The sequence below is a fragment of the Erythrolamprus reginae genome, chromosome 3 (genome assembly GCF_031021105.1).
Source record: "Erythrolamprus reginae isolate rEryReg1 chromosome 3, rEryReg1.hap1, whole genome shotgun sequence".
NCBI classification, from domain to species: Eukaryota; Metazoa; Chordata; class Lepidosauria; order Squamata; family Dipsadidae; genus Erythrolamprus; species Erythrolamprus reginae.
In genome coordinates this window covers 248207605-248221745 of record NC_091952.1, presented here as the reverse complement: position 1 = coordinate 248221745, position 14141 = coordinate 248207605, and the positions used below count along the sequence as shown (strand labels likewise).

General features: G+C 45.4%; 1 protein-coding gene and 1 long non-coding RNA gene across 2 annotated transcripts in view; both read left to right on the top strand.

Moving 5' to 3' along the window:
- The window catches only part of LOC139166002 (uncharacterized), a 41550-nt gene extending 38393 nt beyond the window's left edge, over positions 1-3157 (top strand). The window contains exon 4 of the long non-coding RNA XR_011558865.1: positions 50-3157. This is a non-coding gene — a long non-coding RNA (uncharacterized lncRNA). The remainder of the gene's footprint in view (positions 1-49) is intronic.
- Positions 3158-8962: 5805 nt separating this feature from the next.
- Positions 8963-14141, top strand: part of ZFAT (zinc finger and AT-hook domain containing) — a 168644-nt gene continuing 163465 nt past the window's right edge. Inside the window, exon 1 of the mRNA XM_070748331.1 lies at positions 8963-9289. Within this exon, the coding sequence (XP_070604432.1) occupies positions 9271-9289 (19 nt within the window). The 5' untranslated portion in view covers positions 8963-9270. The remainder of the gene's footprint in view (positions 9290-14141) is intronic.

Sequence of the window (14141 nt, the reverse complement as noted above, 5' to 3'; positions counted from 1 at the left end):
TGTTCCCTCTCAAGATTGAGCAGTGCCGTTTGTTTATTTTCTCAAATAGGAGCTCCTCAGAATTTCTGCTTCTTAAGGCTTTGGTTTTGGACAACTTGAGAATCACCTACACACATGCATTAATACATTCATTTAAGCTTCTTGGCACTCCGTTGAGGGCTGAACGGTTAAGGGCGATGAGACAAAAAGGAGGGAAACTTTGAAGCTGCCTCTCTGGCATCAGAAGCTAACACTCTATGCTCCTGAATGTTGGGGTGTGCCCTATAGTTCCTTCTGTTTGTTTTATGTTGTCACACTTGTAGGCTACCAACTCTTTTATGAGTTGACTTTAGTCAGCTGTATCATTGCCAAGATCAGACTGAAAGGACATCTCCCTCAAATCGGTGCGTCTGGACTCAGCTTAACCCCATCAAGTTTTCGTGGTGGTGGTGAAACACAGAAAAATAGAAATTGGCAGCTGCCGTTAGCTGTTGGCGAAAGGGAGATGTTAAATTGAGCAAATAAACAACAAGCCCTTTCCGCATTTGTCCGAAGTCACAGAAAGGTGAAATCAAATGCCTCTGAAATCGAAATTGAGAAGAAGAGCTGGTGATGACGACCGATTGCAAATCAAATTTGATATAAATTCAGAAGGCTAATATTTCGGGGGCACCTCCAACATAGCCTTACTTAAATACCGAAAGTGTTGCAGAAGCCATTATCATTATCCTCGTTTAGTTGGAAGGACAATATTAATATTATTCATTATTAGAGTTACAACTCATCTTTAGGTCCTTTGCAGACTCCTAGTAGCCGAAGTAAAGACTGACCGAGTTACTCATGACTTGGCTTGTGCTCATGGTTCTGTTAGCTCTTCTATATCTTTGGTTTACAGAAACCACCTTGTTTTTTTTAGTGGCCGAGCATACTTTTTATTCCTTCGTCCTTGCTGTGATGTTGTTTTTTAAATATGTTCTTCAGTATTAAAAAAAAACCCCAATAAATATTTAAAGAAGGAAAAAAGTACAGTAGCCATTTTTTTTTGCTATTCACTGATCTGTAATCCCAACAATCCTTCTGAGTTCCCAATGGTACAATTTATCCCAGATTTCCAAGTACAGTAGTCCCTCGCTATATCGCGCTTCACCTACTGCGGCTTCACTTCATCGCAGGTTTTCAAGAAATATTAATGAGAAAAATCATTTGCGGATCTTCACTGGTTCGCGGGTTTCTGAGGAAGTCGATTGGCAGATTTAAACAGCCCGCGGAACTCGATCGGCAGGTTTTTTTAAAAAAATACATCTAAAATTGTAAATACTGTATTTAAATACTGTATCTAAAATAAATACTGTGTGGGAAGGGTTTATAAACACTTAAAACAATGAAAACTTACCAAACAATTGCAATATAAATACTTAAATAAGTACTATCAGTCGATAAATTCCCCATCGCGGATTTCACCTATCGCGGCCGGGTCTGGAACGTAACACCAGCGATAGGTGAGGTCTTACTGTATTCCAATTTGCTCTTGTCTCTCAATTCCATCGTAAGCCTATCCATTTCAGCAAAAGACAATATTTTATGTAATACCTCTTCCTCTCAAGGGGTTTCTTTGTTCTTCTACTTTTTCTCAAAAGCCAGTCTAGCAGCCATCAAGATATGCAACATTAAATATGTTGTTCCCTTGTCCTATTTATCCATAGTAATAGCCATAGTAAATAAAGAGTTCGGGTTTTAACGCTATCTTTAACATTATTATTTATTTCAACCATTGTTCTATCTGATACCAAAAATCACAGGCTTTTGGGCATTCCCATCACATATGACATTATTTTACATTTCCATCACATTGGTGAAAGATTCGGACCCATTTTAGCCAATGATGGTTTTTTCCTTGAAGATGTTTCGCTTCTTATCTGACATTTCTGCCAAACATCAAGAAAAAAACAGGGGAAGTCTAGTTGCCTCTTGAAAAACAGCAACCTCTTCTTCAAAGATGGGTTGTAGCCTTTATTCTCTAAAGGGCTCAAATAAAGAGGAAGACGAGCGAGGGGAGGTTAATAGTCAACCAATACAAATTTGTGCTCAGAACAATTGTTGAGTAACATATGGGGCAATTGTCATCAACACACTACACTGGTCAGTTTGTCGTCTTTAAGGCTTTCCAAGTGGAACAAATTGTCCTTAACCCTTTCAAATGTTTGGCTGAACCCTTTTCATCTAGAAATTGATGGTGGTAAATTATGATTAACTGAGGATTCAGTTATTAGTCATTGGCCACATCTATGACTCTCATAGCAACATGAGCCCTGATCCATCAGTTATCTGCTCTGTGTTGAACAAAATAAATGGAGGACTTGGTTGTGCAAAAAATGTGGGGTGCATATCTGCAGGATGCTAATCTTTGTGTCCCAAAATAGGACATCGTTTCACAGTTGACGGGATGGGTGTAGAAAATGATTTGAAATCATGCTACTCCGGTTGAGATTCCTGTAAAATATAACTCTTGCCTGCTAAGCTGACATACCTTAAGAACATAAGGCTCACCCATTGTCCATGGGGATCTTGAGCAGAAAGAGAAGGCAAGACCCTCCCTTTCCCCTGATCCCCAACAAATGGTACCCAAGGGAATCCTGCCTGACTCAGCCAACATAGAGGCGGCAAACGGACATCCATTTCAATAACCACCGATACACTTGGCATCCATGATCCTGTCTTGAAGCTATCAAGGCTGACAGCTGTCACAACCTCTTCTGGAAGTGAATTCCACAAACCAAGGAGCCTGTGGGTGAAGAAATATTTCCCTTTGTTTGTCCTTCCTTTCTTACCTATGAGCTTTAGGGAGAGCCCCCTTGCCCTAGTATTGTGTGATAGAGAAAATATTTTTTCTCTATCCACCTTTTCTATCCCATGCATGATTTTATACACTTCGATCAAGTCACCCCTTAAACGCCGTCTTTCAAGGCAGAAGAGACCAAAGCGTTGCAACCTTCTGATTTGCACCTTAAATTTATTTCACATTTTTTGTATCCTGTTTATATCTAAAACTGTTCTGATTATATGCCTATTTGTTCCTCAAGTTTGTTATCACACAGTTCAGACGTATCTAATCCGCAGCCTGTGGACCACATGTGGCCTTAGCTTCTAATGCAGCCCACAAGATACAATAAAAACAAAATGTTAAAGAAAAGTTTTTAAAATGAAGTTTGATATTTATATACACTATATTTCATATGCAGCCCAAATCTTTTATGGTCAGTATGGCTCAGGCAAGTAAAAAAGTTGGACATCTATCATGTAGGTTTTTCAGTCTTGCAATAACTCGACTACTGTAATGCTCTCTACATGGGGCTACCTTTGAAAAGTGTTCAGAAACTTCAGATCGTGCAGAATGCAGCTGCGAGAGCAATCATGGGCTTCCCCAAGTATGCCAATGTCACACCAACACTCCGCAGTCTGCATTGGTTGCCGATCAGTTTCCGGTCACAACTCAAAGTGTTGGTTATGACAGTGTTTTTCAACCGGTGTGCCGCGAGACATGGTCAGGTGTGCCGCAAGGCGGCTCGCCCCCCCCGCTATTGCCCCCCGCTGCCGCCGCCGCTATTGGCACCCTCCCGCGGGAGGCCGGCAAAGGTTGCTTTGAAAGTCGGCCCCCTCGCGCCCATGGCTTCTCGTCGCTTCCCCGAAAGCTGCGCGTGTGTGCGCGCGCGCACCCCAAAATACCCCCGCGTGTACCCTTTTTCACGGCCGCGCGCTCCTCATCCCCCTGCCAGCCCGCGGGGGGGGGGGGCGGGGAGGCGCCGGCAGCAGAAGGGAAGGGAGCCGCGGCCGCCCCTGCCTCCCCACGGTGCCTCCAGCCCCCTCGGCCTTTCGGCGCTGCCCCCCGCCCGCCCCCTCTCCTCCTCCGCTGTCTCCTGCCTTTCGGCGTGGCTCCTCCCGCACCCGGAACGCACGCCCTGCCCGTCTCACCTTTGCCGAGAGCACTTTCGTCCCGGGTTCTCAGCAAGGGGGTTGCAGGAGAGACAGGGCAGGCGTTCACTCAGCGGAGGCCAGCGAAGGTGATATTCAATGTCGGGGGCGTGTGGGCGGTTGCGCGCGCTCCCTACCCCCCTGCTAGCCGCTCGGAATATTCAAAATAAGAAAAACCTTCGCCGGTGAAGGCTTTTCTTATTTTGAATATTCCGAGCGGCTAGCAGGGGGGTAGGGAGCGCGCGCAACCGCCCGCGTGCCCCCGACATTGAATATCACCTTCGCCAGCCTCCGCTGAGAAGAACGGAGAGAGAACGAGAGTGAGTGAGAGCAACAGACAGCAAGATAGAGAGAAAGTGAGAGAGAGAGAGAAAGGGGAGATAGCAAGAGAGAGAACAAGAGAGAGAAAGAGTGAGAAAGAAAACAAGAGAGAGAGAGAGAAAGCAAGAGAGAGAGAGAGAGAAAACGAGAGAGAAAGTGAGAAAAAGAGAGAAAGGGAGGGAGAGAAAGAGAGAGAAAGAACAAGAGAGAGAGAAAGAAAATAAGAGAGAAAAAGAGATAGCAAGAGAGAGAGAAAGCAAGAGAGACAGATAGGGAGAGGAAAGGAGAGAGAAATGAGAACAAAAAGGGGAGAAAAAAGGAGAAATGATTGAGGCAGAGAATGAGATGAGAGAGAAACAAAAGAGAGAGAGAGGGGTGATTCTTGAAGCATATGGTAAAAAGCACCCAAATAATAAGAAACGGCCCCCAGCCCACACCTGTTTTTGAAAAGAATAAAAGAGAAAAAACCCCAGCCCTCAACTGGTTTTGGAAATGGTTCCAGTGTGTATACACACACACACATAAGGGGGGGAGAGAGACAGGGATGGAAAAAGAGGAGAAGTGAGAGGGAAAAGGAATGAGGGAAAAAGGGAGGAAGAGAGAGAAATGACAAACATGAGAGAGAAAAGGGGGAAAGACAGGAGAAGTACCCAGAAATGAGATATAAATTTGAGTAGGGATGATTGATGATTGACTGTACAGTGGTACCTCGAGATACGAGTTTAATTCGTTCCGGACCTGGGCTCTTAAGTCGAGCAGCTCTTATCTCGAACGACTTTTCCCCATAGGAATTAATGTAAATAATTTTAATTGGTTCCAGCCCTCAAAAAACTCACAAAGTTAGTCTAAATTATGCAGAAAGACGTGTTTTTAATGAAGAAATGTACATGTACATATAAATGAATAATGAAGTTTCTTTCACTTAACTTGTAAACTTTCTTAAACTTTTAAATTTACATATGTTCAACTTCTCTGCCACCCAATCCTGTAGGACAGAGGTCCCCAACCCTTTTTGCACCAGGGACCGGCTTTAAGCGATCAAGAGAGGAATGGGTGAATGAATGGACGGAGGGTGGGAAGGAAGGAAGGAAAGAGGGAAGGGACAGGAACAGAGGAAGGAAGCAAGGAAACTTATGAAAGGGGAGAGTAAGAGAGGAATGAGTGAAGGGAGGGAGGGAGGGAAGAAGGTGGGAAGGAGAAAGAAAAGAAGAAATAGAGGAAGGGAAGGTAAAAGAGAGAAAGAAAAAGAGCAAGAAAGAAAGCAAGAAAGAAAGGGGGAAGGGACAGGAACAGAGGAAGGAAGCAAGGAAACTTATGAAAGGGGAGAGTAAGAGAGGAATGAGTGAAGGGAGGGAGGGAGGGAAGAAGGTGGGAAGGAGAAAGAAAAGAAGAAATAGAGGAAGGGAAGGTAAAAGAGAGAAAGAAAAAGAGCAAGAAAGAAAGCTGCAAGCACCCCCCCGAGCCCCCCAGGCCGGCTGCAACCTTTTAAAACACGCGCGCCGCTTCGCAGCTGTCTCCTGAAGCCGAACGCGGAAGTTAGCGTTTGGCTTCAGGAGACAGCTCCTTGGCGCTTGTATCTCGAATTTGGGCTTGTAAGTAGAACAAAAATATCTCTCCCCTCCCAGCTCTTATCTCGAGTTGCTCTTAAGTAGAGCAGCTCTTATGTCGGGGTTCCACTGTATTTATAACGGGATGTTACATGGGATTGTATATACGAGGGGGTTATGTATGTATGTATGTATGTATGTATGTATGTATGTATGTATGTATGTATGTATGTATTTATTTATTTATTTGATTTGTGTCATTTTGGTTGGTGGTGTGCCCCAGGATTTTGTAAATGTAAAAAATGTGCCGCGGCTCAAAAAAGGTTGAAAATCACTGGGTTATGACCTATAAAGCTCTTCATGGCACCGGACCAGAATATCTCCGGGACCGCCTTCTGCCGCATGAATCCCAGCGACCAATTAGGTCCCACAGAGTTGGCCTTCTCCGGGTCCCGTCAACTAAACAATGTCGTTTGGCAGGACCCAGGGAAAGAGCCTTCTCTGTGGCGGCCCCGACCCTTTGGAACCAACTCCCCCCAGATATCAGAGTTGCCCCCACCCTCCTTGCCTTTCGTAAGCTCCTTAAAACCCACCTCTGTCATCAGGCATGGGGGAATTGAGACTTTCCCTCCCCCTAGGCTTATAAAATTTATGCATGGTATGTTAGTATGTATGGTTTCTAAATTGGGGTTTTAAATTAACTTAAATATCAGATTTGTTTACATTGCATTATTATTGCTGTGAGCCTGCGGAGAGGGGCGGCATACAAATCTGATTAATAAATAAATAACACACTTTTGTACTGGTTTTTATTTCATTTGTCAAACAAGTAGACGTAACGATAAAAGAAGACAATAGGACAGGGACGGTAGGCACAGTGGTACGCTTATGCAAGCCCCTTACAGGCCTCTTAGAAAAGGGCAGAGATCAATTGTAGATAATCTAAGGTTGAAGATTTTGGGGTTTGGGGAAGAAACAACAGGAGTCAGGTAGTGAATTCCAGGTGCTGATGTGCTTGCAGCTGAAGGAGAACTGGAATTGTTCCTTGTGGTTCTGCTTCTCAAACTATACCCATCCTATCCTTTTACACAGCGTTTACCTTTATTTGCTCATATGCTGCAGGTTGCCATTCAGATTGCATGTTACTTTGAGCTTTTCCAATTTATAAGCATAAATAAGGAGTTCAGCCTGACTCCTGGTGGCACACAAGGACATACCTGTGTATATGATACGAAGAAGTGGGCACCATATAAATGTAAATGAATCTATGTGCTGTGCTATGTCTACCCAAAGCAGCTCAACTCCTGTAAGTTTGCTGAGCATTTGAATGTGGGTGGGTTTTTTTGACAGTACAGAAACCTAAGAATCCCCTCTGTTGTTATTTTGATTAAAACAACAGTCCATTCAAAGAGTTTGGCTCCTGGTAACCACAGAGACTTTTTCCATACAGTTTTCTTGGCATTAAGGAAACTGGGTTGACTTGATTTCTGATTTTTTTTAAAAAATCACAGCCTTTGGATCTCCTGGTGGTACCCCATCCGAGCACTGTCTTAGTTCTTTTCGGAAAACATGGTCAACGAAACTGCCACCACCCGTTGCAATCTACACCCTTCCTGTTCCCCTACATGTTTTACAAGAGCCAACATTCAGCATCCAGAGATTTGGGGAACTCTCAATTCCCAAAGATAAGAGCACAATTTTATTAGCTTTATAGGCCACCCTGAATACACAAGGCGAAGGGCTGCTTATACATTTAATAAAAATAAATAAACAAACAAACAAACATTCCCTCCTTATTCTGTCAGAGCTGAAGAAGCTTCTTGAATCAAAAACCAAAGTAGGGAAGGAGAGAAAGTAGAAAGGGAGACAGGAGGAAGGAAATGGTAGGAAAGGGGAGAGAAGGTGTAGGGAAGTAGGTATTAGAGGTGGAATAGCCACCTGGGATAGAGGGAAGTAGAGAGGGAAGTTTAAGATAATAAAATTTAAATTGGAATGTAACTTAGATTATTGTACTACAGTACAGTGATCCCCCGCTCGTTGCGAGGGTTCCGTTCCAGGACCCCCCGCAACGAGCGGGTTTTCGCAAAGTAGCGCTGCGGAAGTAAAAACACCATCTGCGCATGTGCAGATGGTGTTTTTAACTTCCGCAGCGCTAGCGAGGAGCCGAAGATTGGGGGCGGTGCGGCTGTTTTAAAACGTCGCCGCCGACATGGGGGGCTCGCTAGCACCCCCCCGAACCCCCAACCCGGGTTTGGGGGGTGCTAGCAAGCCCCCCATGTCGGCAGCGACGTTTTAAAACACCCGCGCGGCTTTCCAATGAGTCCCGAAGACAAACGCGGAAGTTTGACGTTTGTCTTCGGGACTCATTGGAAAGCTCCGATCGTTTTAAAGCAGGCGCGCCGTTCTCCGCTGACTCCTGGCGAACTTCCAGGGCGAAGGGCGGGCGAGCGGGTGCTGGGGGGGGCTTCGCCCTCCCGCCAGCAAGAGGGGGAAGACCCAGGGAAGCCGCCCAGCAGCTGATCTGCCCGGCGCCATCTACGCATGCGTGCCCATAGAAAAAAAGGGCACGCATGCGCAGATGGTGTTTTGACTTCCGGGTTCAAAAATCGCAAATTACCCTGTTCGCAATGGTCGGGGACGCAATAACCGGGGTATTACTGTATTGTTCTTAAGGGACAATATATGTAAATTGGTATCTATTGAAGGTATATTTATTTGTTTTGTCTAAAAATCAAATAAATAAATAAATACACAATGAAGGTTATAGAGGATATATACGAGTAGAATGTATCAAAGAGCATAGAAGAGAAAATATAGGAGTAAAATATAACTAGAGAGAATAGCAGAAGAGATATAAGAGAAGATGTAGGAGATATACGTGATGTATGTTATCGATTTTTGATGTGGAGGGAAAAAAAATAAAAAAACTTGCTGTAAAAAAACCCCCGAAACGTCTTTAAAAGAAAAAAAAAAAGTCCAGGTGCCTCCTGAAAAATATACAACACATGGTTGACATTCCTGTCGGCTGCTTTGAACTTTCCAGCAGCCACTAGGAGGCGCGGTAGCCACGCAGGCGCACCAGACCAGGTCCCGCCTACCGGCGCCGGAGCGAGGGGGACGTCCCCTCCCTCCCCGCGCGCGGCTCTGACGTTACTCGAGGAACCGCAAGCCGCCGCCATGTCGGGCGCCGCAGATTCGCCATAATCGCCGTCCGGCAGCTTCTCCGCCGCCATTCCAGAGCGGCCGCGATTAATCTTCATACGGGCCGGGGCCGGCTTTCCACCCCTACTTTCTTTTTCTTTTTTTTAAAGGCGCTTCCCAGGGACTCCGGAAAAGGCGCATCGGCGGACGGAGCTTTCCCGAAGGGACGGAAGTAGTGCGCCGGTCTTTCTTTCCCCTTCTCTTTTTCGCAGTTCGAAAGGATATTTTTCCCTCTTCCCGCTCCGCAGCTGCCATGGAGTCTTCTTCGGCCGGTGAGTGAATGGGGGGGAAAGGGGGCGGCTCGCACTCCGTCCGCGCCAGAACCGAGGGATGAGATCCCGTGCGGATTGGTGGACCGTCGCGGATTTCCGGTTCTCCGTCGACCGTTGCGGGACACGTTGAGTGGCGACGCTGGTGTCGAAGGGAAACCGGAAGTATCTTTATCCCTTTCAGTGCCAGACCGCTCTGGGATAAAAAAAAGATCCCCCCCCCCTTCCAAAAAACCCAAACCCTGGGACTCCCGTGCCCCTCATTCCCGCCTCCCTAATCCATATTCAGGAGTCTGTTTAGCCCAGCAGACAACCGACGTGCCCCCACACCTCAAGCCACGACTACACGTGATTTAAATCCGCCTCCCTTCCTCTGTTGCCTCATTTAATGGCCGACGAGCACAGCTTCTCGCCCCGCGAAGAAGATGCCTCCCACCCTCTCTTTACGTCATCTTCTGGCGCCCGGCTCGCCGGGAGTTGAAGTCATCTTGTGGCATGCTGGGGCTTGAAGTCCATTTCATCTGGACTGCAGGATGCAGCTTTTCCTCCCTCCCTCCGGGATGCCCATTGGGAAAGTTCTGACTTGAGCCTTGCAAAGATAGTTAAGCTCATCTATTCTTCATGATTGGTTACACGGTTAGCCAGGAGTTTAGGTTGTATTTAACGTTTTATTCCAGCTGTTGAGTACGCCACAAAAAATATGGGATAGGCAGATGTTGGTGTTTAATGTTAGGGTTTGTTTATTTTATTTTACAGTGGTACCTCTGCTTACAAACTTAATTCATTCTGTGACCAGGTTCTTAAGTAGAAAAGTTTGTAAGAAGAAGAAATTTTTCCCATAGGAATCAATGTAAAAGCAAATAATGTGTGCAATTGCGGAAACCACAGGGAGGGTGGAGGCCCTGTTTCCTCCCAGGAGATTCCTAGAGAGGCCTCACGGAGGCTTCTCCCTGCCTTTTCCGGCCCTGTTTCCTTCCGGGAGATTCCTAGGGGGGCCCCACGGAGGCTTCTCCTTGCCTTTTCCGGCCCTGTTTCCTTCCAGGAGATTCCTAGAGAGGCCCCACAGAGGCTTCTTCCTGCCTTTTCCGGCCCTGTTTCCTCCCAGAAGATTCATAGAGAGGCCCCACGGAGGCTTCCCCCACCTTTTCCAGCCCTGTTTCCTTCCAGGAGATTGCTAGAGAGGCCCCAGGGAGGCTTCTCCCTGCCTTTTCCGGTGACAGTTTCAGAGGCTCGGATTTGTAAGTGGAAAATGGTACTTGAAAAGAGGCAAAAAAAATCTTGAACACCCGGTTCTTATCTAGAATAGTTCGTAAGTAGAAGCGTTTGTAGGTAGAGGTACCACTATATTTTATTATTTTCCTTTCCTTTCCTTTTACTTTATTTTACTTTACTTTACTTTACTTACTTTACTTTACTATTTTAATTTTATTTTATTTTATTTTATTTTTAGTTGTGCTTATATGCCGCCCAACTCCCAAGGGACTCTAGGCGGTTTTCAGCAGGTAAAAAACAATTCTTAAAAACAATATAAAGAACATTAATTTAAAAACCCTACTAAAATATACGTACCCTCGCTATCATTCTTCATTCATGACTGGATCTAGGTAGTATCTCATTCAATCAATGGCCCCAGCCCTGCTGGAAAAGCCAGGTTTTTACAGCTTTGCGGAAGGCCAGTAAGGTGGGGAGAATATGAACCTCTGGAGGCAGTTGGTTCCATAGGGCCACAGCCACAGAGAAGGCCCTTCTCCTGGGGCCTGCCAGCCGACATTATTTGGCTGACGGGACCCGGAGAAAACCAGCCCTGTTGGCTCTTATCGGTCGCTGGGAGGTAAGCGGTAGAAGGTGGTCCTGAAAATAGTTTAATCCTAAACCATATAGGACTTTGTAGGTGATAACCAACACCTTGAATTGCATTCAGCGACAGATAGGCAACCAGTGTAGCTCGTGGAGCATTGGTGTTATATGGGTGTACCTAGGCATACCCATAATAGTTCATGTGGCTGTGTTTTGTACCAATTGAAGTCTCCGAACACTTTTCAGGAGTAGCTCCATAAAGAGCGCATTAATAATAATAATAATAATAATAATAATAATAATAATAATAATTTATTAGATTTGTATGCCGCCCCTCTCCGAAGACTCAGGGCAGCTCACAACAATAATAAAAACAATGTTACAGTGGAACAAATCTAATATTAAAAGAAAAAAAAGACATATAAAACCCCATCATTTAAAACCAAACAACACATACATACCAAACATAAAGTATAAAAGCCTGGGGAAGGTGTCTCAGTTCCCCCATGTCTGGCGATATAGGTGGGTCTTGAGTAGCTTTCGAAAGACAAGGAAGGTGGGGGCAGTTCTAATCTCCAGGGGGAGTTGATTCCAGAGGGCTGGGGCCGCCACAGAGAAGGCTCGTCCCCTGGGGCCCGCCAAACGACATTGTTTAGTTGACGGGACCTGGAGAAGGCCAACTCTGTGGGACCTTATCGGTTGCTGGGATTCGTGCGGTAGCAGGCGGTTCCGGAGGTAGTTGAGACAAGAGGTGATAAGAGCATGGGTGATAATGCGAAGAGCGTCCTGGCCCCGATAGAGCTACAGCTGGTACACAAGATGAACCTGTGTAAAGGTCCCCCTAGCCACAACTGATAAATGTTGATCGAGTCTCAGCTGTGACCTAGGAGGATGCCAATATTGCGAGTCTGATCTGAGGGGGTTATGGTTTCACCCACCCACCCAGGACCAAGGACGGACAGTGGGTACAGTCCTTTGGAGGCAATACCCACAACCACTCAGTCTTGTCGAGGTTGTAGGATGTCAGTTGTTCCAAGCAAACTGCCTTTTGCAATTGACTGATGGTGATTTTTGTCAATGGCTATGGTATTTGTTCTGTTGGGCTCTCTGGTAGACTCCTCCAGAAAATTCACAGGTACAAATTTCAGACACACACACGTTTGAAAATTCAAAACAATGTTCTTTATAATGAAAATTCACTTAAACTAAGCCCTCTTTTTGTATAGCAAAGAGCACTCCTCTCCAAACAAACTGGTAATGGGTACAAGTCCCTTATTAGTTCTGTGATACTTATCTTGCAGCTGTGAGGTAATTCACAGTCCTTCTTCTTTCACAAAGTGAAACACACTTTGCTCTGGTTTAGTTTCAAAGCGGGGAAAAATCAGCACACAAAAAGTCAAAGTCAGTAAAGCAGTCACGGAACACAAGGATCAGATAATCCTGCACAATGGCCAAACCCACAGGCTGCTATTTATAGCAGCCTCACTAATTACCACAGCCCCACCCAACCACAGGTGGCCTCATTTTCTTTGATAATAATCTCTCAGTTGTTGTTGCCTATGCATCGCTCTCCGCATGCGTGGCTGTATCATTAACTCTTGTTCTGAATCCAAGGAGGAGCTAGATAATTGATCTCCTTCTGAGCTGTCTGCCCCACTCTCCTCCTCCCTGTCACTCATGTCTTCTTGGTCAGAGGAGCCTTCATCATCAGATTCCACTGGGGGCAAAACAGGCCTGCAGCATGTGGATGTCTCCCCCACATCCACAGTCCTTGGGGCAGGAGCAGGGCCAGAGCTAACCACAACAGTATTCAAGTGGTGCTCCAGATGTTTTGGTATTGCGCCCATTGATATTGATACTACGTCTGCTTGCTTTTGCATAAGTCATTCTAGTTCTGTCTGCATGTTTTTGTGGTTCGTGATATTCTTCAGTTCTTTTCTTTTCTCCTCTCTCCAGGTACTGCCACATCTACTAGCCGGGCTTCTCGTACCTTTTATTGACAGTTGTCAAATCTAGATTATTATGTGGCAAGTGCATGTTGGTTTTAATTCTAAACCCCCAGGACATTTTGTTGTTGTGGGATGGTGGGTTGAATGATGTTGGATGGGTTATGGGTCTTGTATTTGATGCGTTCAGCATGGTAATCTATGTATAAGTTTGTTTCACCTAGATCTAGTTGTCTCTTTTAAGTTCTGTGTGGAGTTCATGGGAGTGGATGCATTGTAATAGAGAAAGATCCGGTCTGGATCTAAGTTTGTTGTGAGTTAGAGCTAGAGTTCATAGCTTATTTCTCTGAGTCACTGTCTCTGTTTCTCTTTGTCTAAGGTACTTACTGCTCTTTGTCTAAGCTAGTGTTTCCCAACCTTGGCAACTTGGAGATATCAGGACTTCAACTCCCAGAATTCCCCAGCCAGTGAATTCTGGGAGTTGAAGTCCAGATATCTCCAAGTTGCCAAGGTTGGGAAACACTGGTCTAAGCTACTTACTGCTAATGGCTACTCACTGTTAGGTTTGCTCTGCAGTTCTCTGCATGCTTTGTATTGTATTATAAAGCCCTTCATGGCACCGGACCAGGATATCTGCGAGACCGCCTTCTGCCGCACGAATCCCAGCGGCCGGTTAGGTCCCACAGAGTTGGTCTTCTCCGGGTCCCGTTGACTAAACAATGTCGTCTGGCGGGACCCAGAGGAAGAGCCTTCTCTGTGGCGGCTTCGACCCTCTGGAATCAGCTCCCTCCAGAGATTAGAACTGCCCCCATCCTCCTTGCCTTTTGTAAATTCCTTAAAACCCACCTCTATCATCAAGCGTAGGGAAATTGAGACATCTCCCCCTGCCTATGTAGTTTTTGTGCATGATAGGACTGTATGTATGTTTTTTATATTGGGGTTCCTTGCTTTTTAGACTTTTTAAATGTACTATTGTTATTTTAGATTCTAATTATTAGATTTGTCATTATGTTTTGTTTTTATCACTGTTGTGAGCCGCCCCAAGTCCACGGAGAGGGGCGGCATACAAATCTAATAAATAATAATAATAGCAATAGTAATAATAATAATAG